This window comes from Tripterygium wilfordii, chromosome 17, assembly GCF_013401445.1.
Source record: "Tripterygium wilfordii isolate XIE 37 chromosome 17, ASM1340144v1, whole genome shotgun sequence".
NCBI lineage: Eukaryota > Viridiplantae > Streptophyta > Magnoliopsida > Celastrales > Celastraceae > Tripterygium > Tripterygium wilfordii.
In genome coordinates, this window is record NC_052248.1 from 1,167,260 (window position 1) to 1,193,507 (window position 26,248).

A 26,248-nucleotide genomic window follows, 5' to 3' on the forward strand; every position below is an offset into this window, starting at 1 on the left:
ACAATTTATTAGGCATATAACACCTGATTTCAATTATTTAGACATATAACACCATACCGCTGTTTAGAACAACGGCTATGGTTTGTCTTTAGCGAAGCCACTATTCAAAATAACGGTATAATTTCATTTTTAATTTCTTACACTATTGTCGCTATTCACATAAGAGGCAACATAAATGAATTTTTTTTAATGATGCCGCTGTTCCAAACAGCGGCATCACTTGAAATGGCAGGCTTTCCAATTTTGTTCTTGCATGGCATCCTTTCTTCGAGCTCTCTTACATGCTCATATATTGGGAAGTCATTAGGGAGTCGTGTGTTTATTAGTTTTGGCTTCACTCTAGTGTTTTATCCTACCTAGGGATCATAGTATATAAGGTTCTGCAAATGTAATGAGATCCAGTAGTGCCATCTGTACTTAGTAAATGTCTATGCTGATAAAAAAGTTGTGATAAGATGGATGATTCCAAATCCTAGTTGCTTACGGTTGCATGTCTATCATCTGTGCATGGGTAGTTTGGAAGGAGGTATACCCTACATGGTTTATAGCTTAAATTCCTGTCAAATAATAAAAGAATTGAAGCATATGACTTGTTACTTTCCTTTTACTCATGATCATTAGCTGCTGCCCCACCAAGTTCTTCACGCCTTGCTCCAGCAAAAGGTGCCCCATCAGCAACTTCTGGCACATCAATGAGCTTGCCATCTGAAGAAACTAACCCTACCACAATGCCACCTCCAGTATGATGGACTTCATCTCTCTCGGGGTGAACCAAGTAAGGAAGTACAAGAGGTGAAACCGGACTTGCCAAGTATGGATAGAGTCCATTTCAAGTAATGCTGCTGTTTGTCAAGTGATGCCGCTGTTTGGAACAGCGACATCATTAAAAAAATATTTTATTTATATTGCATCTGATGTGAATAGCGACACTAGTGTAAGAAATATAAAAAAAAAATTATGCCGTTGTTTTGAATAGCGGCTTCGCTAAAGACAAACCATAACCGTTGTTCTAAACAGCATCATGATGCTATATATCTAAATAATTGAAACCAGGTCTTATATGCCTAATAAATTGTTCCAAGAGTGCCAAATCAAAAAAACACTTTGAATAGGATTTACACATTACAGAATGTGATCTTACAAGTTACAACCCAAAAGAAAAATGTCAATGTCGAAAACAATGACATTCCTTCTTCCCATAATAGTAAAAAGCCTAAAAATAACAGACTATGATCTATGGACATGAACTCCAATGCAATGCCGATTAACTCCACTTCTTTTGGACGTGATCATCAATATTGGGGAAGCTGTGAAACCTGCAAATCTTGTACATGTGCACAAGATCAAAGTCTGTTAAGACTTTTTAATGGATATTGTCCAGAGAAGATCAGAATCAGAACGAACGGTCACTTTCTCCCCCTTGACTATGTTAGATGTACTTATCAACCCACCAAAGCTCATCTCTGTGTTATCTGGAATCAACAAAATACAAGTTCAGAGCGGGTTAGCTGCTCGTTAAAAAAAAGAGTTTAAAGCAAAATCTACGAAGAAACAAAATTTAACGAATAAATGCACTGTCAAGATCATCATTATAATACCAGGCTTAAAGCACCATCCCCTTGCCCCAACAAGTCAAGTAACTAATGCATTCTATCAATGCGTGAAGTTATCATCAGTAGGGATTTGCACCAACATGAAGTGTTGCTCTTAAGTACACTCACATAGGTCAAGATGCAAGCTGTGCTTGTAACCAGCTAAGCAATAATATGACTACCAGAATAGTGTGTAAATGTACTTACGTAGATCCCACTGGAGCCCTGTTGTTGAAGTGCTCCCAGATGGAATTCCAATGGGAATGAGCCCACAATGTGGCCCCTCAACAGAAGATTGAATACATATCTCATGATGGTGAGTCCTCAGAAGAAGTTGGATGAGACAATCGTCAGATATAAGGATAATTCGTAAAGTTGAAAAACGATATAAAATGTTTATGTTGCCAGCCTCATGGTCAAACCGTCCACCTAGCGCACCAGCAACAAGAATGCAAAGCTGCCACAAAATGAAGACGACAAAACATAACCCGTCACAATTCCAGAAAATACATGCATACAAAAACATATTACATCTAGCATAGCAAAGACGAGGAACTAGAACAAGTTCCAATAAAAACTAAGGAATAGGCTAATGTTTTACGAACTGGATGATAATTGCTATAATTCAAATACCTAGAAGAACAGACTGAAACTCAAGGATATGGAAAAGATAACCAATAATGCACAAATACAGAAAGCTTATAGGACAATTATATGCAACTTACGTTGGCCTTCTCCAGGTCTGGAGTGCAATCACGAATAAATGCTACACATTTATGTAAGTCTGTGGTATCCTGATCATGAGATTCATCGACAATCCTGGTTCCCTACATCGAATACTCAAGCAACGACAATCATGAGATGCGCAACATGATAATGTTAAATGAAAGATACTGATCCGAAAAATGCTTTGGCAGAAAGGAAACATCTAGCTCACCAGGCCAGCATAAAAATCCAGTACTTCTGTTCGGACTGAATCCATGTCTCCTTTAATTACATCTGGCATGTACCTGGCACATATATTAGATTTAGTGTTCCAAATTTATCTTCTTAAGATGAAAATCATCAACATCAAATGTAACGGAGAAAACCAAGAGATATGAATCCCTGCCGTTACATAAAACATGATAATACCCAAAAACATCAAAAAAAATTGAAGCTCTCAAATTTCGGTCTACACTGATAGCTGGAGGCTCTGAAGTGGCCTCATAAGTTCTGATCCTGAGATATGAATATTTAGTGTAATCATGACATGCACATAGTTACATACTTACATACCATATTGTCAGGTTTACAATAAACAAGTATTAATTGCCAGTGCCACTTAGATTCATACTTAACAGCACCTTAATTTAGCAGAGCTCACATGAATATTCTAGCATTTCGATTGAAATTTTTTTGATTGGAAATAATATTCTAGCATTACAAGAACAAAATTTCCATTCAGTCATAGGCACTTTAGAGCATATGATTTCAATTCATGGTCCATGTTATGCACTGAAACAGTAATAGAACAAGCATCTAGCAAAAATCATCTGTAGAATTTTGGTTGTCATTTCACAATCTGCAGTGACATTAAAACAACGAACATAAAGCTGTGGTAGGAAGCTATCGGGCATCCCATGATGCGACATGTTGGCATGTGCAGAATCTATGACAATTCTGACCACTACAGGGGCATATATTCCATTTGGTGATGGTCATGCTAGAAGCATATAATTTCAATTCCTAGTCCAAGTTATGCATGGAAACAGTAATAGAACCAAAAATATAGCAAGAATCATGTGCAGCATTTTGGTTCTCATTCAAACAATGAACTCAAAGCGGTGGTAGGATGCCATCAGGCATCCTATGATGTCACATGTTTGGCATTGGCAGAATCTATGTTTATGGAAACAAGAAAGGGTTTATTAAACCCATGAACCGTGTCAAAGTTTCCGTGAAAACAGTTATTATTGCTTTTACAAATGTGAATGATTTCTGCCACCTCGAAAGTAATAAAAAATTCCTAAGGAATCAAAGTTAGCATAAGTCCGAAATTCTTGGTGGATTCATTTGTAGCAAGGAATCCTCAGCTCTTCTTAAATTCCAAGCTATCAAGAGATTTTCTTTTGATGTTAATTAATTGTTTAATTTACTTCACCATCCTAAACAAGAAAGCAACACTGTTAAAAGGAAGAAGAAGAAGGAAAAAAAAAAAAAAAAAAAAGAAAAAAAAAAAAAAAGAAAAAGAACAACCAATCAACAGACATGTTGCTCTCCCTCTTCAGACTCCAAAGTATCATAAATGGTTTATCCTGAGATAGACACTAAAACCCAGATAATTAATCGTATTTGAGCAGACTCTTCATCTATGACTCTCCCTAGAAATGCTTTAGATTATTTTTTGTAACCGAGAATTCCCCCTGACAACATGCCCACCAGACAAAAAAAAATAGAGTTTTCCAAGGAATGCACATAAATACATATACATTCAGGTAACAGCACATTTTTCATACACGAACCTTTTTCGAACTTCGTCAGCATCTTCATCGGGCAGCAACTGTGGAATTTCATCGTACACGCGATTGGCGCCTCCATCGGCACAGAGACGTACTTGTGCTGTTCTAGAGAGAAACACACATAACAATCCTTAGTTAAACAAACAAACCACACAAAATCCGTCTTCAGTAATCAATCGTGATCAGACCAACAACATCATCGAGTAGAAAGAGAGGTGCAGGACAACATACCGTGCTTCCAAAGCAGAAGAGTGAATCTCGGGATCCGTTGGTTAAGCACGATAAGTGCGTAAGTCAAAGAGGGGCGCTGATCGGCGGGAATTTGAGGGAGCAGGAAGGTCGAAGAATGGGTCATGACTTCCATGGCTAACGTCCGCCGTAGTTCAGCACCTGTACCAACTAAATTAGTGGAGCCGTGGAGGAGGAGACGACCTACAAAGTCAGCGCGGGGTTGGGTCAAACGGCGACTTTTCGCACCGAATGCCGGTGTCAGGACGTCAACCGCTCTTTTTTTTTATTATTATTGTGGAAAGGGATGGAAGTTGCCCAAACCCAAGACTTTGAACCACTCAGTCTTATAATTTTGTAAATTGCAATTAAAATATATATGATAAGGATTCATTTGTTTGTAGAAATATATATGAAACAACATAAATTCAAATTCTCTTATGCCGATTTAAAATGCGAATCTATATTTTTACGTCATTCTCTTAATGCTGATTTAAAATGCGAATCTATATCTCGATTTAAAATGCGAATCTATATTTTTTTTAGTCATCGTATAAGAGCATTTCTGAATGAAACAAACAGTGCCTCAACAAACAAAAAAAAGATTCATTTATCTCCGAAGTAGTTGGGGTGGTTGGGTGGTAAAGTGTCAGGAGAATTTTGGTTTATGATCTTTTCTTCTTTAAATTATTCTATATTTGGTTAAAGACAAACATTTCATAGAGGACATTGGGCCTTAATTACGGGCTTGTCGTTATCCAAGCAAACAAAAAGGCAAACGGGCCAGGCAGGAGTAGAGGCCCCCAAAGCCCAAACCCCAAAAAAAAAAAAAAGCTTCTGGTAATCGCTCTTTGCCTTGCCTTGGGTTCAGATGCATAGATTTCATTAAAGAGAGAAAAAAAAATGAAACAGACTACAAAACTTCATGAAAACCCAGAGAGGAGAAAAGGTCAGAACATTGAACTTGCCTTGCAGAGAAAGCAATTTCAACTTTCTTAATACAAGACAGACTAACAACCATACATTATATATGTATATTCATATATTTAGTTATAGATGCTCCCAGTTATGCAGTTAACAGAAGGGGAGAAGGGAGGGGGAATGCTTATTCAATTTATCAAAATGATAATGTACAGGCTACACAAGATAATTAAAAAAAAAATAAAGGAAAGAGAAGAAATGAAAAACTAGAAAGATTAAAGACAAGACGGATTCCGTCGAGCAAAACCAGCTTAATGAAATATTGTAAAAGCTTCTAAAATGGTAAATGACTCGAAACCTATAATATGATACACCGAGCTCGGTACCTGTGATGGAATTTCCATAATTAATGGTTCCCAACTCTGCCTGCCAGCTAGAGAGGAAGAGAGGGGTGAGCAAACATCGGTAACAGTTTAACAAGGATCCCTGTACACAAAGATACTTTCTCTACATGAAGTAGCTGAGAGACATCTTTTTCCTGGACCCACCTTCTCCATATAGATCATTCCACTGGAGGAGCTCATTCATATTCGTAGACTCCGAAGAAACGCTCGCACATACCTGCATTTATATTTCATTAATTAGTACGACCTTGGAGCGAGAAGATTCATAAGTCAATAGCCATCAACTTTTTTGCTTCAGGCAGAAGGAGCATAAAAGAAAGAGAGTACAGCAATGAACTAAAAAGCAAAAGCGACATAAGAAGATTAGATATGCCAACTGAGCAAGTAATAGGGTCGTACTTGTTCATGCGCAGACTTAAAATCATCCATCTTCAGAGGGCGTACATCGGTGCTGTTATGAAGTCCGGGTAGTGGTCTATTTTCAGCCAACGCAAGGGCTTTCTCCTGAAATTTGTAAAGAACGTAAATGCCAAACAAGTCCTCCAAGACGAAGTATACAAGGAAAACAACTGTGGATGCATAAAACAAACAAGAAGGTAACATATATGCAAAAGCAGAAGGTTTTAATCTTCCAGGGATTCCAGTTGCACTCTCATTGGGGTAACCTTAGAACTTGATAGCAAAATGTCAATTCATCTGATGCTGTGATATATAATCGCTATACATCATTTCTTCTTCCTTGACTTTTGCACTAGGTGGCAGGAAAGCGGCTTAAATGAAAATTAAAATTTGTATACATTTATCAAACTAACCTTCTTTTCTCTCTCCAGTATTTCACGTATGGGAAAATGAGCTGCAGTGACACACAGATTCTGCAAACAGAAGCTCTATTAGAGGAAAACACAACTCAAATAAAACGGGGGGGAAAAAACTCTACAAAACGAAGAGATGAAACCTTAAGGTCACTTCCAGAATACCCATCAGTCATATTTGCAATAGCCTCTAAATCCACATCTGCTGAAAATTCTTCTTTGGCTAAGATAACTTTGAGAATTTTCTCTCTGTTGGAGGCATCAGGCAAATTAACCATCAACCTGCACAAACAATTCATAAAAAGAAAGCCAGTGAAAATGCTCATCAACCATATGATAAGGGGAAAGGAGAGGGGGGATGTGGAGAAGAAAAGAAGCCTATTAGTTGCTTACCTCCGGGGTAACCTTCTTATAACAGCCTCGTCAAGATCAAAAGGCCTATTGGTGGCAGCAAGAACCAATACCCGCTCTTTATCCTTTGTACGTAGACCATCCCAATTTACCATAAATTCATTCTTCATTTTGCGCATAGCTTCATGTTCTCCTGGATTTTCACGCCTACCCAACATGCTATCAACCTGTAGCAACATCAAATAAAAATTATCATAATTTCAATTGACCAAACACACAAAAAGAAAGAAAGACATAATCTGGAGCATTATGAGGAACTACTACATCCACTGAGAAAAACACATGACAAGATAGGGGGCTGAGACTTTGCCAATAAAGTATAAAAAGGTGGAGAAGCATTTATCTAACCTCGTCAACAAAAACAACACTAGGAGCAATTTTACTAGCTAAAGAGAACACGGCTTTAACATATTTCTCGCCTTCACCAAACCACTGCAAGAAAGATGAAAGTGATATAAATTTAAATTCAAAATGACAAACAGTATGGGTAAAGGTGTCCACAAGCATATATTTATACCTTTGAAGTGATGCTTGACATTGAAATGTTGATAAAATTTGCACCCGCCTCAGTCGCAACAGCCTTGGCAAGCATTGTTTTTCCAGTGCCAGGAGGACCAAACAGTAAAATTCCCTTGCAAGGCTGCAGACCATTCACATACAACTTACTATCATAGACATAGATGGACGAAAATTCCTGAAAAGGAAACTTATATATGTGTATGTAAGGAAACCTTAGTCAGCTGTCCTTTCAAAAACAATTCAGGCCTCTGCAGAGGAAGCATCACCAGCTCCTTCAAGGTATCCTTGACCATTTCTAGGGCTCCTATGTCATCAAACGTGACCCCGATGTCATTTGGAGGAATAACATCCGCGAGAATTTTCTTCTCAAATTCATTCTCCGTTACCACATCCTGAAATCATTGATAATGTTAAGAACTATCTCCCAAGCAATACATATCAATGTTTGAAATGACATGGGTATATGCATCCATTCCAGAAACAAACACTGGCCAGAGCAATCGGTTTTACCTTGAGTGATTTCTTCAAGCTCTTGCTTTCATTTTGAATGCCTAGTAAAATGCTCAACCCATACCTTATACTGCAAGATAAATCATCAGAGCCAAGACAAGATGACATATATACACCAGCTCTGTTTGCAACTTGAAATTCAAGAATTAACAATAATCATAAATAATTAGCAACCTCTCAGTAGATATCGCAAGCTTAGCATCTCTGACTAAACCTTCTGAACAATGCATCAAGTGGTGACTTAAAGCCCAGCCTACTATTTTCTCCACATCTATTTAACAAATGAAAAAAAAAATCAGTTAAGGGACTATCTCTACAACACAACGTAAAAGAAAAGGATATCTCGACTTCAAATGTACTGACTTTCAGTTGTAAGAGCCTGATCTTTGATGCAAAGAGTTTCAAGATCAGGGCAGTCCAGGCCAATCCGACCGAGAACCTGAAAAAGCATCAAGCATAATGTCAATACCCAATGCTACAAAGATACAATGGCTTACACCCTCATTCCCTCAAACTCATGCACAACAACCTCAACAATGGGAAACATACGACCATAGAATAAAAATAAATATCCCCCCTTGGCGCGCGCGCAAGAACACACAAAAAAAGAGTCCAAATGAATTGAGATGCCTGTGCGTGAATCAGCTGATTCACCGGGGGCTCTTCATAATCGCAACTTTAAGGAACATTCAAGACAGAAGGCACCACAAGCTTGAAGAAAAAAGTCTACTAAAAAAAGGCAAAAAATAAATTATTCAAAGAAAATATTGCTGACCGTGCGAAAGCTAACAATGTTGGCCTGTGCTTTTAAAGTTTCAATATCACGCTCCAACTGCTGCTTCCAGTCCAAAAGTAAAGCTTCATCCTGCCAGGGTCTCAAAATCAGAGTGCGTTAAAAGTCAGAAAATCTTTTTTTTTTTGGGGGGGGGGGGGGGGGGAACCGTATGCAGGCCAAATACCTGGGGCAGCTGTATTGTCACTTTGTTAGGGAAAAGTCGAGAAAGTTGCTTCATCGTTTTGGGCATTTCTTTTCCCCGCTCGTGCAGCCTACCAAAGCTATCCTGTATGACAAGCAAAGGCTCCATCAAACGAATATCAAAAGAGATATATCATATATCCAATCTTCCTATATGCAAAACAACCATCAGAAACCACCTAAACCATGTAAAAGTCCACATGTGGTATTTAAGATATAAAGAGAGCAAATACATGTGACATGGAAGATGAGAGAGAGCTAAAAATTAAAGGAGGGCAATACAAAAAGGCATATAAGAGGAAGCTGAGTACTAATGGGAGCAAAATAGCAGAGGAAAGAGAAAGCAGACACTTTTTGTTCTACGCGAGAAATTTTGTTCAATTGACTAGGTGGTGGATGGTTTTAGTGGCTAGTAAAACAATTTGGACAAATATACGTTGTTCATACTATTCAAAAGGTTTGGTTTTGCCTCAAGTGTGTCAATTAAAGTGATTTCATTTACTTCCATTTTCCATGTTTGTGATCTGAAACATTTCTTGGCTAGAGATTTGGATGTTTGCCAAGAAACAGATCAGGGGCAAAAGATCAGTGCAGCTGCAGTTTGGACAATTTCTTATTTTACTAAGCTGCTTTACATTGTAGATCATGCCACACAATAAATACGTCTCATGCATCCTATAATATGCACCATAAACCTGATTGATTGTTCAAAAAGGCAAAAAAGAAACTGGCTTTCCCTGATGCACACCAAGGAACTTTCACAAGCTACATCAATTGTAATATGAAGGAGTGAAAATAAATTAAATGCATCAGTTACAGGTACAGCTCCCAATAACTGCAGAGTTCAGTACAAAAATACAGTTTGTAAAGAAGATCATTACAGCATTATTGTGGAACTACCAAGCTTCACAATGATCTATGAAGGTCGTCCCACGACGTGGGCAATCAGTTCTTACTAAACATGACAATTGATTCCAAACCTAAGTGTGTAGATGCAACCACACCAAATGTTTCTACAGACAACAATCCACTCAACATGCTCTCCATTCTAAGTAAGTTGCAAAGGTTTTAACATCAATCAAAACAATGTTGCGAACCACATAAGTTTCCAAACAAAAGAGAGTAATATCTCAAAGCATTTTTCACTAGCTCATGGTTACCCAATGAGTGCAGATATTAATGACGTAAGGATTTTTCACCGGCACATAGTTACCCAATGACTGCAGATATAATGATGTAAGGACTAAATTGGGTCACTTAACATAACCCACATGAACTCTAAGCTTGCACATATAAACACGGAAAAGGATCCAACTTTGAGATAAAAGCAGAATGCAAAATGCAGATCATATCAAACAGTAAAACTAATAAAATGATTATAAGAAGGCAGACAAACCATAAGGCGAGGCAGAGCAAAAGTGAAAAGCTTCCCCCAATCTCCCATGAGCAAAAGAAAGAAGGGCGGGGGAGGGCTACGAGTTGTAACTCTCAACTTACCGGGAAAGCGAGATCAAGTAAAGCTGTGTGGTTGCCTCCAAATTTTGTAAATAAAAGACCTCCAGGATGAGACTGGATGCAGGGGAAAGCACAATATCAAACAGATGACCATAATATTCTTAAGTTCTAAAACAATATCCACTATTAAGGACACAAATAGACAAGTCACAGACCAATATCATCAACTGCTTACCTTCTCTTTACGGCTGTCCGCCTGGGTATGGGAACCAATTACAACAACATTCCCTGGTAAATTGTCAAACTTACTCTTGAAGGACACATATGCATCCTGATTTCCCACCATAGACTTCTCGATGTCTTTCATAAACAGTATTAAGGAACCACTTTTACTTTCATTCGAAGCAACCTACAAAAGAGAATCATGAATGAAGATCTATACATAAAAACGATATGAAGACAACAATAATACTTGCAAAATGGCCAGTACCTCAAAAAGTTCATTAATAGCAAATTTGTCAACATCATCCCCCGCTGAACTATCTAATCGAATTGAATTAGCTATACAATAAATAAAATAAAGGTTAGCAGGAGGAAAATGCCAACATGGTTTTCAAAGCAAAATGAGAAAGGGGTGGAGTAATTACCAGAACAGAAGAAACCGTGATCTTCTTCACAAAGACCCCCAAGGTCATTTCCTTCGGGGATTGATTTATCAAATCTAACCCCAATTTTTGAGGAACTATTGTCTTCAAAAGCAAGGAATACTTTGCCTCGAAAACCAACTGTCGGTCCCCTTCTCAAGACAGGGAAGAAATTTAGTAATCAGTGTCAAAAACAATCAAACTCATAATAAAGATAAAAACCACAGATAAATTTGACGATCTAAATATAATAGTAATAAGTTCCTTCTCATTCCAAGTAATGAATGAGTACAAGGGGAAAAATAAATGGTCCTAAAAACCACCAAATATCTATAGCCAAGTACGTAGAACTTAAGAGAGTGTTGCACAAAAAGATCCTGGGTGCCAGTATCAGTAGAGCATTTATAGTTTACTAAGTTGAACCAAAATATAAATGCCCAAACAAGCTCTTTGGCAAATAACAACATCATGCAATAAAACTAAACAAAATTAGATTTATGATAGTAACCATACCTCAAAGGGGGTTGTATGGAAGAAACTGTATGACAGCTGCCGACAAACTTCACTCTGTCACCTGTACACATGGATACTGAATTCAGAGCCGCCTCAAAGTATCAACCTGCAGTATATACATAGTGAAAAACCAACTATTGAGGAAAGAAATAACTTGCCCGTCTTAAATGTATAGTTTTTGGATGAAGCAGTTGACGTCTCTTGCTTTGGCAGTGTCTGAGAATTTATCATTGAGCCACCCGTAATATCAGCCTCAACGCTAGATGTTGGTTTTTTAAGCTGCAGTGTAGAAACATGTGAAGCTCGTTTTGCAAATGCAGAGACTCTCTCAGGTTTTGAACTTTCCTTCACCAAATCAGTATCTTTGGCTCCTGATCCCTGCTATATTTTGCAAGTGTGTAAATGGAAATACAAAAGCAACAGAAAATACAGATTCCGACCTCCAAAGAATAAATCAATTCAAAACAGAAGTGCAAATCTTCTCAGCAGAGAACAATGTGGCTAGGTAAACAGTAAAAAAGAAAATCAAACAGAAATAATAGAAGCTTACACCAGCCAAGAGAAGGGAATCAACAATTAGAAGTCTAGCCCCAAAATGTTTGGCAAGTGCCTTTGTCAATGTCTCCTGGTATATCTCAGAACCTATAAAAAAAATCCAAGCATTTAATTGAACAGGAAAAAAAAAGAGAAATAAAGTGCAGGTTAATAAATACAATTATCAAGGCAGAATAACTACCTGCTGGACCAGATAATAATATTCGGGGAGACACAGTAGGAAGATCCGATGCTAATTTTGAAAATTTATCACACTTCAGCTGGATGTAGGTAGAAGCTATTAAAACATTCTTCGTAGTGTCGCTGCAAAAATGCACAATGTCAAAATAACAGAGGCTGCCAGAGCAATTACAGGAAATGTAAATCATTTACAAGAGAAGATAAACTACAACAATGATGGTGCACGGAGTAGCCCATTCATTGATCTCCACACATTATGGACAATTCAAATTAAAAACAAGCATCCAAAAAGACTGCCTATCATACAGAACCATAAGGAAGAAATTGCACCTTAGGTAATATGGAAAACTTTCAAATGAAACACCGATGTTGTCAGGATTTAGGATTCCTTGTTGCAAACTATCCTTAAGAGCTTGCCGTTTAATCAAATTTGCACGAGAGCCAAACTCCTTCAGCAGGTCCCTGATTTCCCTATGCTCATCAGGTATTTTAGGAATGCCGCCTCTTAAATCATAATTAGATGATGACGCTCCCGTAACCATCCTCAGTAGAGACCTTAACTCATAAGTTGCCCCATTAACCTTCTTGGGGGCAGCATGCAGACATGAATCCAATCCAAGGTTATCGATATTGGGGTTTTCATGGGCAATGCAAGAAGATGCACAACCAGTTTTTTCCCTTAAAGAAGCATTGGCAGGCTCATTAGTACTCGGATTATCCTTCATATCAATGTCTGGAGTACGATCATCAGATATTCCACATCCAGATGGAAGTTGAGTCATCTCACTGCTTTGCTGCACATCACCGCTAGTCTTGGAAGGTGGCGGAAGAAGGGATATGCCTTTTTGGCACAAAGAGGCTAATATTGACGCTCCAGCAACAGCAGAAGGATCCCCTGCCCCTGCCTCGATATGTATTTCCTTTATTGGATCACTCTGTGCTTCCAGAATGCTTAATGACGAAGATAGGCCAGTAGCAGCTATGTTATCATGAGTGAGCTGCTGAAAAATCTATTTGGTGGTCAAGGAATTTATCTAAATTTAAAAGAAGTCAAAAAAAATAGATTACCACCGAAAATGCATAATGGCAGGGAAAATTCACAACATTAACATTTCCCTTTACTTTGTATTTTATTTTTGTTCTAAATTACTTAATATATGTTTCATAAGAGGAGTGTTTTGAGGATGAAAACAAGGGAAGGGGTGGGGGGGGGGGGGAGGAAAGCTTCGCCGCTGGCCAAAAACAAGACAAAGAACTCAAAAGAGGATACATAAGCATGTTTGCCCCAAGAACTGAAAACCAGTTCATCACCGCCAGTTAATATCATACTTGAACTCTTGTGGTAAACTTTCCCATTTACTTGGACAGATCCTTTGCCCCCAGATATCTCCAATAAGGCAACAGATGAACCTCCACGCTACGAGGAAACATTAACAAGAAAGTAAAATGGATGATAGAAAAAGTAGTCGCCATTAAGACTAACTTGATCTTAACACTGCATATGAATTCCAAGAGAAAAGGACAATACCTCTATATGCCTCAGTTTACACAGAGTAGAACTGACAGATGGATCATTAAGCCACAAATTGCAAGTACGACTTTGGCCAACAGTGAAAGCAGCACCACACATAGTAAGGTGAGGATTCTGGAAATAGCAAAGAGCCTCAAAACATTAGAAGCAATTGGCGGTAATAGACTAAATTTACCAAACCACCATGACACACACGGCAATTGGAGGAATTACAGGTCTCACAAAGACAATATACAAATTAGAAAATATATATTCAAGCTCTACTGCTCATGTAGTAAGGGAAAACATTGAAGGTGAATAAGACATCAACAGATAGTCTCTTTCATTATGAAGGGGGTACCACATACAAGACACAAAAGTCAATGGCAGAAACCTCAAATAACCTCTTTTTATTCAATAAACTTTTAGCGTGCAATTAGCTCATACGTGAGGATGGGGTTAACTCATTCACAAGAGGAAGAAAATAAAAAAATAAAAAAAACAACAACAACAACAACAACTTTTTAAAGTAAGAAAAAGAACAACGAGAAATTAATCCAAATGCTTGAATGGACATGTTAAAAGCAAGCAAAGTCAAGCAGATTGTTAAGAATCTACATCTGATTCCATTGCTGATTGTAGCAACATAGGCACACCATTGCAAAATGGGGCACACTATAAAATCAAACATCAAAGCCAAAAATAAATATTTCCGTCCAGTTCCCTTGGAAAAAAAGGGGGGAAAATCTGGCCGAATCATCCTTAGTTGACTTGAGGACAAGTTATAATGCCCTGTTCAACAGCGGGTCGCGCTTGACGCTTCCATAAGAATTTCATTCTATCCTCGAAACAGTAGTATTATCCAGGATAGACCCCACCTAACATCACTCATACTCCATCGGACAACTTTAAGCAACTTCCTCAGCACAATCTTCATCTCCATATCAAGCATTGTTCCAACATGAAAAGAACCAGAGGCCTTGACTCACTTTAAAAGGGTTTCCATTTCGCCTCACGTTGCATTAGACATATTCCTCGGAACTGCTAATCAAGGCTCGCATATTCCCCTCTCCCATTCCAGTTACTATTTCAATAGAAACTTTGAAATTGAAAATCTGATCACCAACTCCCACTATTTCAAATAAGATTTTATCCCCTCCCTTCTTTCATATGATGACTTAAACCAACCATGGAAAATGAATACTCGAAATGACATGTGACTTGAATAGCAAACAATAAATGAGATGAAGGGAAACAAATAACAAAGAAACGTTGAATCCAGTATTCACATGTGAAGAGAAGTTCCATACAAACTTTGAGCAAATGAAACCCCGAGTATCAATGATAAAAACATAAGATAGTATCACAAGATTCAAATAATTACCCCTTAGTGAAAAACTGAAAACTACAAAAGCTAATAGAGAGTCAAATTACATGGCAAGCTTGTAGTTATACCAACTCCATTCATCAAAATTCTGAGAAAACTAGCCAACATGAAAAGCTTCTAAATAAAACTCTCAACATCCCAGGACTATTGTAATCAAGTATAAAATCATGCCCTGATAATATTATAAAAGACTTCAAAAACTATTAATGCCCCTCAAGAAAGGAATTTGGTACAGCTCTCTCTATTCAATAGCAATCAGCAAAGTAGAAGCCGCACAAAAAGAAATTTAACATGGCATAGTTTGGGCTTATCAGTGTTTGGGCTTTTCGAAGACAAAAGTCGTTATATTCATGCATATTCTGGAATGGATGTCAACGTGCACTCCTAAACAAATCCTACGACTTTTAGACATAAATTTCGGGCAATTTCTCAGCCAACCAATCGGATCACAAGAACAAAGACCCATGAAAAACATTTACTGAAGAGCAAAAACCAACCTGCGAGCACTGCGAAAGAAGCTTCCCCCACGCAGCCTTCATAGTCAGTTTTGAAGCTTTCGCAGGCCTCTTCTTCTGCCGATTACCCGCAGCACTAGGAGCGGCCTTCGATTTATCAGCATTCACTACATCTTCATCTATTCCCAAAATAAAAAACCAAAAATCAAAATTTTTTAAAAAAAATAACGAATCTTTGTTGCCCAAGACACCAACAAACAGCATGCAGATATGAGCTACGGCTGAACCTATGGAACGCGGAGACATCAAGACCTCCTCTTCCACCTCAGCATCTGGCGATTTCTCCCCATCGGCGGGCTTGGCAGCATCGTCGGTCTGCAGATCAGGGGATTGCAGCTCCGGTTCAATACTTCCAGACCCAGATTGTTTGTGCGAACCACTGGTATCCGTCGATAACTCAACCGCCGCCGCACCGTTTGCCTTCGAGGATGCCTCAGCAGCCTAGATTCAAACCCCCCACAAAAAATTCGATCAGAACAGACAAAACCCATATAACAAAAACAAATCTTGACCACAAAAACCCCATAATCAGATTCAAATAAAAAAAAACAAAAAACCAATCGTGCATGCGTCAAACCTTGGATCGCTTTGTCGATTGTGAAGGCTCGGGGTTAGCAGAGGAGGCAAGAGAGCGCTTAGACGAAGAGCTGCGTCTTGTTTCAACCATTCTTCCTGGTTGGTTTGGCCCCTCTGATCCAACGACGAAGATTTGGATTCGTTGAGACTCGAGAGGGAATCAAGAAAGATAGAGAGACAGAGACAGAGGGGTTGTGAATGATTGCGGTGAACCAGTTATCAAGGTCTCCGTATACTGGCTTTGTTGTTTGATTTTTATATATTTTTTAAATAATTTTTGGTGAGAAGAGAAGGTTTAGGAGGTTATAATGGCGGTGAGAAGTAGGAACGGCCGAACGGCTGTGTTAGGTTTTTGGCATTTTTGAGGTAATTTCCATATGATTCAGGGGCTTATCGTGAATTCGAGATAGATTAGCCTAAATGAATTGGGAAAACCGAATATCACTATTTATTTTTTTTAATAAAATATAAACTTCATTCATAAAAAGATGCTACAATCGCCTAATAAAAATTTTCAAGTCATGTATACGAACTCTTAAACCACGTAAATTTTTTGAGTGAGTGCGTGAGCTATCAAATTTTCCTCCCATTGCACATGTTATCAAGCAATCACCCCAACCCAACGTGTGCGTGAATTGATTGGTTTGTTGAATGAAATGTCTCATAGACACCTCGTCGTACTTTCCGCTTGTTAATGTGTAAGTGCATTACTTGTATTTTTAAAAATATATATATATATCATTTTGAATTTTAATTTATGTTAAAATAAAAGGCATATGATAATCTTTTCGGATTATGGAAAATATATGGTAAATGCCAAAGTGTGTAGTATCCGAAAAAAGGGGGAAATAAAATATCTATGCTGGTCCTTGTCTTTACAATAGTACAGCTAATGAGCTCATGTATGGTCAATTGAGGCTTTTAAGGAAGTCAACCTACAATATGATGTAGAAATTGAAATAAAATTAAGCATTATCAATGGGAAACCAAAAAAAGTATCCGTACAATCTCTACATGGTAGTAGTGAATGATTTCATTGCTTGATGAAGAATATTAAGGATTCGTTTGGTAGGTTTATTTTTCATGTATTTTATGTTTTCATTTTATAAAAATGAAAAACAATTTCGAAAATACATTTGGTTGTTTGTTTTAGAAAACAATAAGAAACATGAAATCACTCGAAAACACAAATTGGGAAAAAAATACATTTAATGAAAAAACATGCGAAACGGAGAAAATTAAAAAAAAAAAAAAAAAACGAACCTAAACAATAAACAAATGTTCTTTCAAACTAATATTTATCCATCAAAATTAAAATTATACCTAATCTATGTAGAATAAAGAAGAAGATAAATGTCAAATACACATCGAACCATAAATGCATGAACTATTGGACTACGACATATGTGCAACAGCAAGGCGGCATATGCGCCTCAATTAGACCATTTTTAACATTTACAGCAACTTTAAATTATTAATTATTATTTAGTACAAATGTACCACTTTTTCAGAGCTCATTTTTTTTCCGCTAAACAAAGGATTGTAACGGGCTAAGATGAATCCAAAATTATGATCAAAAGGATCATGATCATTATACAACCAAATCTGAAATTCTAGGAACACATGATTGGGAATGTTGCTATACAAAGCTCTGGCAGCAACCCACTTGACGAGAGAGTTCGCCCATATATTTTGACACCTGTGAATTTTGGTAATGTACCAAGTATGAAACCCATCAAGCATTCGTAGGGCTTAAGCAATTAGGTTCTCAATAGCCCACTCCGCAACCAAGCTAAGCGACTTATTGTCTACTATTCCTTGCGCTATCTCATGGATATAGGTTTTCGGGATTTTTTTATTTTGGATTTGGATTCTACTAATGTAGTCCATGCTTTAGCAGGGGATGATTACATTGACACTATAATGGGTATTTTGTTAGAGGAACTAAGTCTATTATGCTCAGTATTAGTGTTACTCATTGTCGTCATGTTCTTTGTGTTGATAAAGTTGTAACTCATTCCCTTGCGAGAATGACTAAGCATGTTGATGGGAGGATTTTTTGGTCGACTGGTTACCGGGCGAAAATCGGTTCTCTTATTAGGAGGGATCACATTCAGCCTTGTAATCTATTTGATGGGTTAATGAAATATCTTTTTCTTATCCCAAAAAAAAAAAATCAGTCAATATCTATATACTAATGTGGGGCCCATCAGGGGTCGACAAAGCCCAAAACATTGCGGATTAGGAAATGTGATGGTTTTGGTTGGATTGATAATAAGTAAATTCATTTTCAAAGAGGCTATAATTACATGTATGTATCTTAGAAAGGTCGAGAAGCAAACAATGCATCAATCATGCACGTTTTATTTATTTATTTAATTATTGTTTTAATTACAATTAATCATTAGCATGTTCAAGCTGGATCTTTTACAATTTAGGTGGAAACACAGAAGAAGAAAGTAATATGGATTTAAAGGGTTGACCAAACTCATTGACTGAACTTACTCCAATCAATCAAATGAGTCAATGAGACTTAGTGGAGGATGCAATGAGCCAATGGCTCCAAGTTGGTGAACTAAATGGCATTGCAGCAACGCATCACATATGAGGACCTAATTTTAATGTATTTCCTTTTGATCACTCGTTCGGTTTTGACTTAACTTATCCTATCGTCATATGAATTCTTGTACACGCGGATTTAACAGGCTGAGAAGCCGGACAATTATGGGCCAAGCATTTTAGATGAGGAATAAGAGGGAGAAACTGGAAGCACGTACTGCGTAAAAAACAACAAACCCGTGCAAATTCAAACCAACCCCCACCCTTAACGTTATCCCCAAAGTGCAACCAAACAATTGGCGAAAAACACATTCATTTTTGTCACTGTCATGTAACAGAACTCGAGTATTCGGGGTAGGCCCATGATAGCCCATTTAGTAAGATGTCGTATCTTGAGCCCAATTGTTGGCCCAAGCCATTTTAAGATTAAAATCCAAGTTTGAGTTCGAGTTGTGACTTGATTCATCCTGCAAGTCGGGCCCAAAACTAAACTTCATCAAATCCATTGACGTTCACAACATTTATCTTTTGGTTTTTGTCGTGACTAGGGCTCTACAAAATTAGGAGAAAACCGAACCGACCGATTATTGAATTTTTTCATTGGTTATTTTTTAAAAAATTATATATTTCTTTAATAAAACCATCCGACAATCAAAATAAACGTTGATGATAATCGACCGTCAATTCGGTTAAAATCATATAAAAAAATGAAAAATTGATCGTAACGACTATTAACACCCCTATTCGTGACTAGTGAGGTGACAAATTTAAATAATATTCCTTATTCTAGTAACATTCAAATATTTCGTTTAATCTGTTCGGGTTTGTCCCGAGACAAAATTATTTGGATACATGTCGATGTCATCCAGAGTTAATCCGATGTTTATTTTTTGACTTTGTAATTCCTCAACTAATATCTTAAAATTCGTAGGTTATTAACGTGACAATGTGCTATGTTTGTTATTATAGAATGAATTGTTGGTTGCAACCCTTAAAAAAACATACATATCTTCCGAATAAAAGGAAATTGTAATCATTATCACGCAATTCATGGAATTTCTTAAACAATTCATAATCTGATACCATTCGTGATCCCTGAATATTTGAACATATTGCTCAAAATTAGGTTATTAACAAACCTAAAAAAAAGCAACTTCCCCGATGGTCGAGAAAAAATCTCAACCGGTCATTTCATCTCACAAAAGCCTGAGATAAAATCTAACGCCCCTTATTGCGCCACGGCAGATTCCCCATTGGTGGAAACAGTGGGCCTACTCTCAGTCTCCCCGAACATTTTAGCAATCCTCTCCACTGGGATAACCGGCAAATAACACGCCGCTGCGTGTCCTCTCTCTGTAGCATAGCAAACCGCCCGATTGTACTTCTTAGACCAGTAAGCTGCCGTTGGTACCGCGATCTGAGCCACCTGCGTAAACAGGGGAAGCCGGTTCAGTAACCGCCAATAGGCCACTGCGTACTGTTCTGCCATCGGCTCGTACTTCCCGTACAGCTCTTTTGCCGTTGGCTCATACTTGGTGTACACATTCCTCGTGATGATCTTCGAAGCGTCCACCACTCCGGCGCGCTGCACCTCCGATGCTACGACTCTGGCTTGGCTAGACACCTGCTTCACCAGTGACGGCACGTACCGATCCAACTCGCTCAATGACTCGTCCACCTTCAAGCCACGTAAATCAATAATTAGTCGCTAAATCTGGTAGCGAGCGACGCTAGGGCAGGACAGGAGTACAAACCTTACGATCGGCAAATTTGAGGAGCTCGAAGGGGACGTCCTGAAACTTCTCATAGACAGGTCCGATGACGGTTTTGACGGTTCCTTCGACGGTCTGGACGCCGGCTTTAAGTGGACCGGAGTTCTCCTTGGCGTATTCATAGATCGTTGAAAAGCAGACGAAGAAGTAGATCGCCGCCACTTGAACAAAATCTAGATATTTGAGCTCCCTCTCATTGTCTTCAACCTTCAAATTTCGACAAAATCACGCAACACAAAAACAAAAACAAAATCAAAAAGCGGAAAGCCTAGCCGTCAAAAGGTCTAATCGGAGCACGATGGAAGTTCGGGCTCTTACCCTCTCCGTTCGCTGATTGGCTTCCAATTCTGCCATTTGTGTGTTGCTGAACCTGAGAAGACGGTGCAACCAATTGCGCTTTATAGCGATTTCGTACCTAGGGCCACATTCTCTACTATGAAATCGACGGCTACGGTGACCTTATGTTGCCACGTTTCTGTTAATTCTGATGCTCAGATTAAGTCGACGGCGGATAAGAAGCATGGGGGGTAAGCGTGTAGAGTGGATGACACGTGGAGCTTAGTGGGTCTGTTGGAGCTTGCCATGTGGACCAATGGGAGTTTTTGTTTACTGTACGTGGCGAGACGGGGATGAGGAAGCGATACAGTGTGGGCTCGGCACGGATTGCTATGCACCTCATCGGCACGAAGGTCAAGGTGGTGCTCATTTTGTCTGTTGATTCTGCTCTCTGATCTCATTGGACCGCGCAAGTTTACCCTAACAGCGTAAAAGTGCCCATACTTGATCTGAATATCTGATAATTTATTTGGACCCATTTGGGCTTATTTTTTCTGCTTAGGCCCAACCCAGCCAAAGAGCTTCAGGGGTTCACATAAGCCCACTGTTTTGACGGGCTTAGTGGACTGAGCTAGCTGGATAGTCCAGCCCATCATCATATCCAAGACAAAATCATCTTGGGACTTTGGAGTTTTGCGAGCCTGGCAAGTGGGAAGAAATGGAGGATCAAACCACTGCTCTCAGGGAAGTGTTTGGTGAATCATCATCAGAAAGCGAAGACAACGAGCAACAAATAGTTGCAGATACGGCAGACTACGGCGACGTGGAATCTCCGTCAACTGTCTGTGATCATAATCTTAGATGGGAGGGAATCGAGGGAGTCAATGGATTGTGGTTGTGCAGAGATTTCCTCTCTCCTCATCAACAGTCCACATTGCTTTCCGCTATTCAAGCCGGTGCGTTTCATTCTTTAGTGTTTCCGTTAATCAATCGACATGTCAATTGTGATTATGAAATTGCTTCCATCGTTGTATGACTATTCTGTTGAGTTCGTTTTGATTTGGTTCATGTTAGTCGCTGCCGCGATGTTGTAATAATGTTTTTCGTGGTTGCAGAAGGCTGGTTCAATGAAGCCCCTCACAATCAGGTGAATATACAGCCTTGAATGAACCAGTTGAACTTGAACTCTCGTTTAATTATGGTTATATTATAAGCAAGCATAGCATGAGTAAGGAATTCCTAGCTATTAGCTTAAAAAGTTCCTGGAGTTGATCGAATTTTCGCAGGATATAATTGACTTGTTATTCATATCATTGTCAGTGAAATGGTCCCTTTGGAGGCATCCCATAAAAATGTCGGTGAAATGGGATTTGTTTTGATAATGTAATCTTGGATTTTACTTAGAAAGGCTTTTATCAAGTTGGAAACATTGGTAGGGGGAGGAATAGCGGCGGTAAACTGGGGGAAATGAGTTCAAGGTGGATAACTAGTTTTGAAAATTTTGCTGTTTTTTGGCTGGACCTTTATGTGTGTTTCTTTCCCATTGTTCAGAGGGACATTTCTTACAATTCATGATATCATGTTCTTGGGTGCTGCTCCATTTAGCTTAAAGATGCTTGGTTATCTTGATCAAATTACAATCCTTTTAAACCCATCATGCAATATTAGCTTTAACTAAGCTTGAGTGAGTTCTATAAATTGGACTTGTACAATCCTTAATGTGAACATTAGCTAATCGTTACAATCCTTTTTTGAGCTGCAACTTGTACAAGGAATAATTAGCATAAGATTAAGATAACAGTTGCTCCATAGTCTTTCAATTAATTGAAGAAAGTAGTGGACAATCTTTTAAGAATATGCTTTAGCTTTCGCAGCCTTTCATTGAAGATGAATCTAGGCTCATTGTATACTCTAAGGCAAGCTTAGAAGGTCCTAAGTCCTATTGTCTTTTTTCCTGCAGGCAATGAGGTTTGGGGATCTTCCTGCATGGGCAACTGAAATTTGTAGTTCTATTCGTGAGGTGGTGCTATTTGGTGATCACATTTCTCAACCCATGGACTTGTCAAATTTTGATGGGGACAAGGAGGCCAATGTCTTGGCATCAAATTTATTGTGGAGGGAACCACTATTTGATCAACTAATTGTAAATGTATACCAAGCAGGTGAGGTGCGATATGACTCTCTCCAAGTTGGTCATCTTCTATGTCATGACACCTCTCTCTCTTGCTTCATTGTCATTGATATCTGGATTTTAAGCCCAAATTGCATCTGCGATTGTTTCTGGAAGTTGCTACCATGCCTTTTTTGGAGAATATTATCATTTTGTTTATTTTTCACGTCTCAGGCTGCTGCTTGTTGACTTGTTCTCCCTGTATTCATTGTTGGCTTGTTAAATATGATTCCATCAATAAAAACAGAAATGTGCTATGGTGTTTCATTGTACTTTGAAGTCTGAACTTTATGTGTCAAGTAGTCTACTACTAGTCTTTCTCATAAAAACCTGGGTTATGTTGCTATCTAAATGAGTCTGATGGGAACTTGTCTGATGCCATTGATTCATATGGTTGTTCTTGTTAGCCTCTGCAAAATGTGGATGTGTTGACTTTATTTTCAGGACTAGGCTGTGTTGTGGGGGTAAGATTGTGTACATCTTGCCCTTGTGCGCTTGTTCGCAGGAATTTTTTAGCCTTTAACGAGCACTTGTTTATGCTTTGCTTATTCTATTGTTTGCATGTTTGTTCCTTTTATACATCCCCAGCTTTACCATGTGGTAGTTAGCATGATTTCTTTGGAATTCCTAGTAGCTTCTTCCATTTATTGTACATTAGATAATGGGTTCTGGAGACAAAGTTTAGCTGACTCTGTTTACATGTACGGCTATCTGATCCTACTCAACCATTGCAGGGGATATGTGCGCACACTGATCTAATGCGCTTTGAAGACGGGATTGCCATTGTCTCCCTAGAATCATCATGTGTGATGCATTTCAGCCGAGCGGGAGAAGAGTGTGATGGACAGGGAAAAGAGAAGGAAAACCACAAGGAAAAAGTTCCTGTTTTCCTGACTCCGGGCTCTCTAGTTCTAATGTCAGGAGAAGCTCGCTATCTGTGGAAGCACGAGATAAATCGGAAGCCAGGGTTTCAGGTATGTGAAGGGCAGGAATTAATTCAGAAGAGAAGAACCTCCATAACATTCAGGAAGCTTTGTCAGGTTGAGTAGCATGCTTAGCCTCACACTGGGGACTACTGCATTTTGTATTGTTTTCATCAATTACCTACCATGAATTTGTGCTTATCAAAGCAATTAACATTTAGCAGTTTGTTATCAGAATAGAAGTTTTTAACTCCACATTTGTCTTTATATTCCCCAACCGTGGCTCAATTTTGTGTAAGTTTCAGGAACTTGAACTGGGCTAATTTTTGAAGAAGTTACTTGTGTGAATTGTTATTTGATTTTGTAAATTTATCTTATGTCACACAGATCTCACCCTTCAAAAATAAATTACCTTGTAAGCTGTATTTGGTGATACGTCTGGTGGAGCATATATTTTTTGGGCGATAAGATGGTGCGTTTTTCTGATTTTGTGGGTCTACCTATTTTCGGGGAGGGATTAAGAGTTTCATTTTTCCCGCATGAGTTTTTGTTTAGTCTTATTTGTTGCTAGCCTGGGGTGGGTTATTATGACCAGTATTATATGTTATCAGCGTGGTGTGGGCTTTACGGGCTGCTACGACTAGTGGAGTTCCGTCCCCTTTAAAAAAAAAAATGTTGCACTGGACGGCTCCGCTCCTAGTTTCCTTAACCAAAACCCGCACACGAGCCAGCCATTCTAATCTCTGTCTGTGCATGCAGACATACAAAAGACCAGAGATCGAAATGATAGAGAACTGTTTGGGGACCCAGAGACGCAGAAAGCTCCAGAGAGCACTCCGCCAGTTCAAGGTCACTCTCCTCTGTCTAGTCCTCACCCTCGTTGTCCTGCGTGGCACCATCGGCGCCGGAAAGTTCGGTACTCCCGAGCAGGACTTCATCGAGATCCGCGAACGTTTTTACTCCCGGAAGAGCGCCGATTACCACCGTGCCATCGAGGAGTTCCAACCGACGTCGTCTTCTGATAACGGGGACAATGATAGTAACAATTACGGGACAATCCTCGCCGAGGAAGAAGAGAACGAGAAACCCGACCCGAATAAGAAACCCTACAATCTCGGAGCTAAAATTTCAAATTGGGACGAACAGAGATCGAGATGGCTAAAAAAGAACCCTCATTTCCCCAATTTTGTTGGTTCGAGCAAGCCCCGGGTCCTCTTGGTTACTGGCTCCTCGCCGAAGCCTTGCGAGAACCCAGTTGGCGATCATTATCTGTTAAAATCTATAAAGAACAAGATTGATTACTGTAGGTTACATGGAATCGAGATTTTTTATAACTTTGCCCTGTTTGATGCTGAAATGTCCGGGTTTTGGGCAAAGCTTCCGTTGATAAGGAAAATTCTGTTGTCGCATCCGGAAGTGGAGTTTTTATGGTGGATGGACAGTGATGCCATGTTCACAGATATGGCATTTGAGGTGCCTTGGGAGAGGTACAAGGGTTACAATCTCGTGATGCACGGATGGAATGAGATGGTTTACAATCAAAAGAATTGGCTAGGATTGAATACTGGTAGCTTCTTATTGAGGAATTGCCAGTGGTCGCTGGACATTCTTGATGCGTGGGCACCGATGGGGCCGAAAGGCAAAATCAGGGAAGAAGCAGGGAAGGTACTCACTAGAGAGCTCAAGGACAGGCCAGTTTTTGAAGCTGATGATCAGTCTGCTATGGTTTATATACTGGCCACACAGAGGGAGGTGTGGGGTGATAAGGTATATCTCGAGAATTCATATTACTTGCATGGTTATTGGGGGATTTTGGTTGATGGATATGAGAAAATGATTGAGAATCACCATCCTGGATTGGGTGATCACCGGTGGCCGCTAGTGACACACTTTGTGGGTTGTAAGCCCTGTGGGAAATTTGGGGATTACCCTGTAGAGAGGTGCCTGAGACAGATGGACCGAGCATTTAACTTTGGGGATAATCAGATTCTTAAGTTGTATGGGTTTACTCACAAGTCGCTGGCTAGTCGAGGAGTAAAGAGAGTAACGTATGAAACAAGCAATCCTGTTGAGGTTACAGACAAACATGATTTGCTTCATTCGACATTCAAGGCTGTTAAGGTATCCTCTAAGTAATTGGGATCTCATGCTCACTTTTTTGCTAGTAAGCTGATTTAGGAAGTGCCCTGTTGTTTATGCTACTGTGTGTATCGTGTTAAGTCTGCATATAGTATTCTTTTATTCTTTGTAATCAGTGTTCTAAGTTATAAATTTGTGATTCTCACTGAAGGAGAACAGTGTTTTATTATATATTTTAGCAAATCACTTCGTTTCGATGT

At 39.0% G+C, this 26,248-nt stretch overlaps 5 protein-coding genes across 7 annotated transcripts; 2 read left to right on the forward strand and 3 right to left on the reverse strand.

Annotated features, from left to right (window-relative positions):
* Positions 1-1,072: 1,072 nt before the first annotated feature.
* LOC119982104 (thiamine pyrophosphokinase 1-like) lies at positions 1,073-4,633 on the reverse strand. 2 transcript variants are annotated; one of them, XM_038825305.1, is made up of 6 exons: positions 4,325-4,633; positions 4,097-4,193; positions 2,530-2,602; positions 2,318-2,419; positions 1,800-2,049; positions 1,073-1,472 (listed from the first exon to the last, which is right to left on the reverse strand). In XM_038825305.1, exons 1-6 carry the CDS (start codon positions 4,455-4,457, stop codon positions 1,354-1,356), a joined length of 774 nt encoding a protein of 257 aa, XP_038681233.1. In that variant the 5' UTR covers positions 4,458-4,633; the 3' UTR covers positions 1,073-1,353. The 2 variants fall into 2 exon arrangements, with proteins under 2 accessions (XP_038681233.1, XP_038681234.1); XM_038825306.1 differs by having other exon boundaries at positions 4,097-4,198; positions 4,325-4,464.
* Positions 4,634-5,332: 699 nt separating this feature from the next.
* On the reverse strand, positions 5,333-16,562 carry LOC119982466. 2 transcript variants are annotated; one of them, XM_038825852.1, is made up of 27 exons: positions 16,211-16,562; positions 15,861-16,074; positions 15,616-15,752; positions 13,750-13,866; positions 13,492-13,638; positions 12,552-13,231; positions 12,223-12,344; positions 12,037-12,128; positions 11,645-11,867; positions 11,487-11,547; positions 10,977-11,125; positions 10,820-10,890; positions 10,565-10,738; positions 10,372-10,443; positions 8,858-8,959; positions 8,674-8,763; positions 8,262-8,337; positions 8,073-8,169; positions 7,899-7,968; positions 7,601-7,780; positions 7,387-7,509; positions 7,218-7,301; positions 6,852-7,036; positions 6,602-6,740; positions 6,459-6,518; positions 6,046-6,150; positions 5,333-5,863 (listed from the first exon to the last, which is right to left on the reverse strand). In XM_038825852.1, the coding sequence occupies exons 1-27, from the start codon at positions 16,298-16,300 to the stop codon at positions 5,750-5,752; spliced, it is 3,774 nt and encodes a 1,257-aa protein (XP_038681780.1). In that variant the 5' UTR covers positions 16,301-16,562; the 3' UTR covers positions 5,333-5,749. The 2 variants fall into 2 exon arrangements, with proteins under 2 accessions (XP_038681780.1, XP_038681781.1); XM_038825853.1 differs by having other exon boundaries at positions 11,645-11,864; positions 16,211-16,561.
* A 3,188-nt stretch (positions 16,563-19,750) lies between these two features.
* Positions 19,751-20,946, reverse strand: LOC119982945 (stress-related protein-like). The gene is made up of 3 exons (XM_038826555.1): positions 20,859-20,946; positions 20,523-20,747; positions 19,751-20,446 (listed from the first exon to the last, which is right to left on the reverse strand). The coding sequence occupies exons 1-3, from the start codon at positions 20,892-20,894 to the stop codon at positions 19,997-19,999; spliced, it is 711 nt and encodes a 236-aa protein (XP_038682483.1). The 5' UTR covers positions 20,895-20,946; the 3' UTR covers positions 19,751-19,996.
* A 556-nt stretch (positions 20,947-21,502) lies between these two features.
* LOC119983075 (alkylated DNA repair protein alkB homolog 8) lies at positions 21,503-24,164 on the forward strand. The gene is made up of 4 exons (XM_038826732.1): positions 21,503-21,772; positions 21,932-21,963; positions 22,777-22,983; positions 23,721-24,164. The coding sequence occupies exons 1-4, from the start codon at positions 21,535-21,537 to the stop codon at positions 24,033-24,035; spliced, it is 792 nt and encodes a 263-aa protein (XP_038682660.1). The 5' UTR covers positions 21,503-21,534; the 3' UTR covers positions 24,036-24,164.
* A 75-nt stretch (positions 24,165-24,239) lies between these two features.
* Positions 24,240-26,248, forward strand: LOC119983074 (xyloglucan 6-xylosyltransferase 2). The gene is made up of 2 exons (XM_038826731.1): positions 24,240-24,381; positions 24,669-26,248. The coding sequence occupies exons 1-2, from the start codon at positions 24,379-24,381 to the stop codon at positions 26,043-26,045; spliced, it is 1,380 nt and encodes a 459-aa protein (XP_038682659.1). The 5' UTR covers positions 24,240-24,378; the 3' UTR covers positions 26,046-26,248.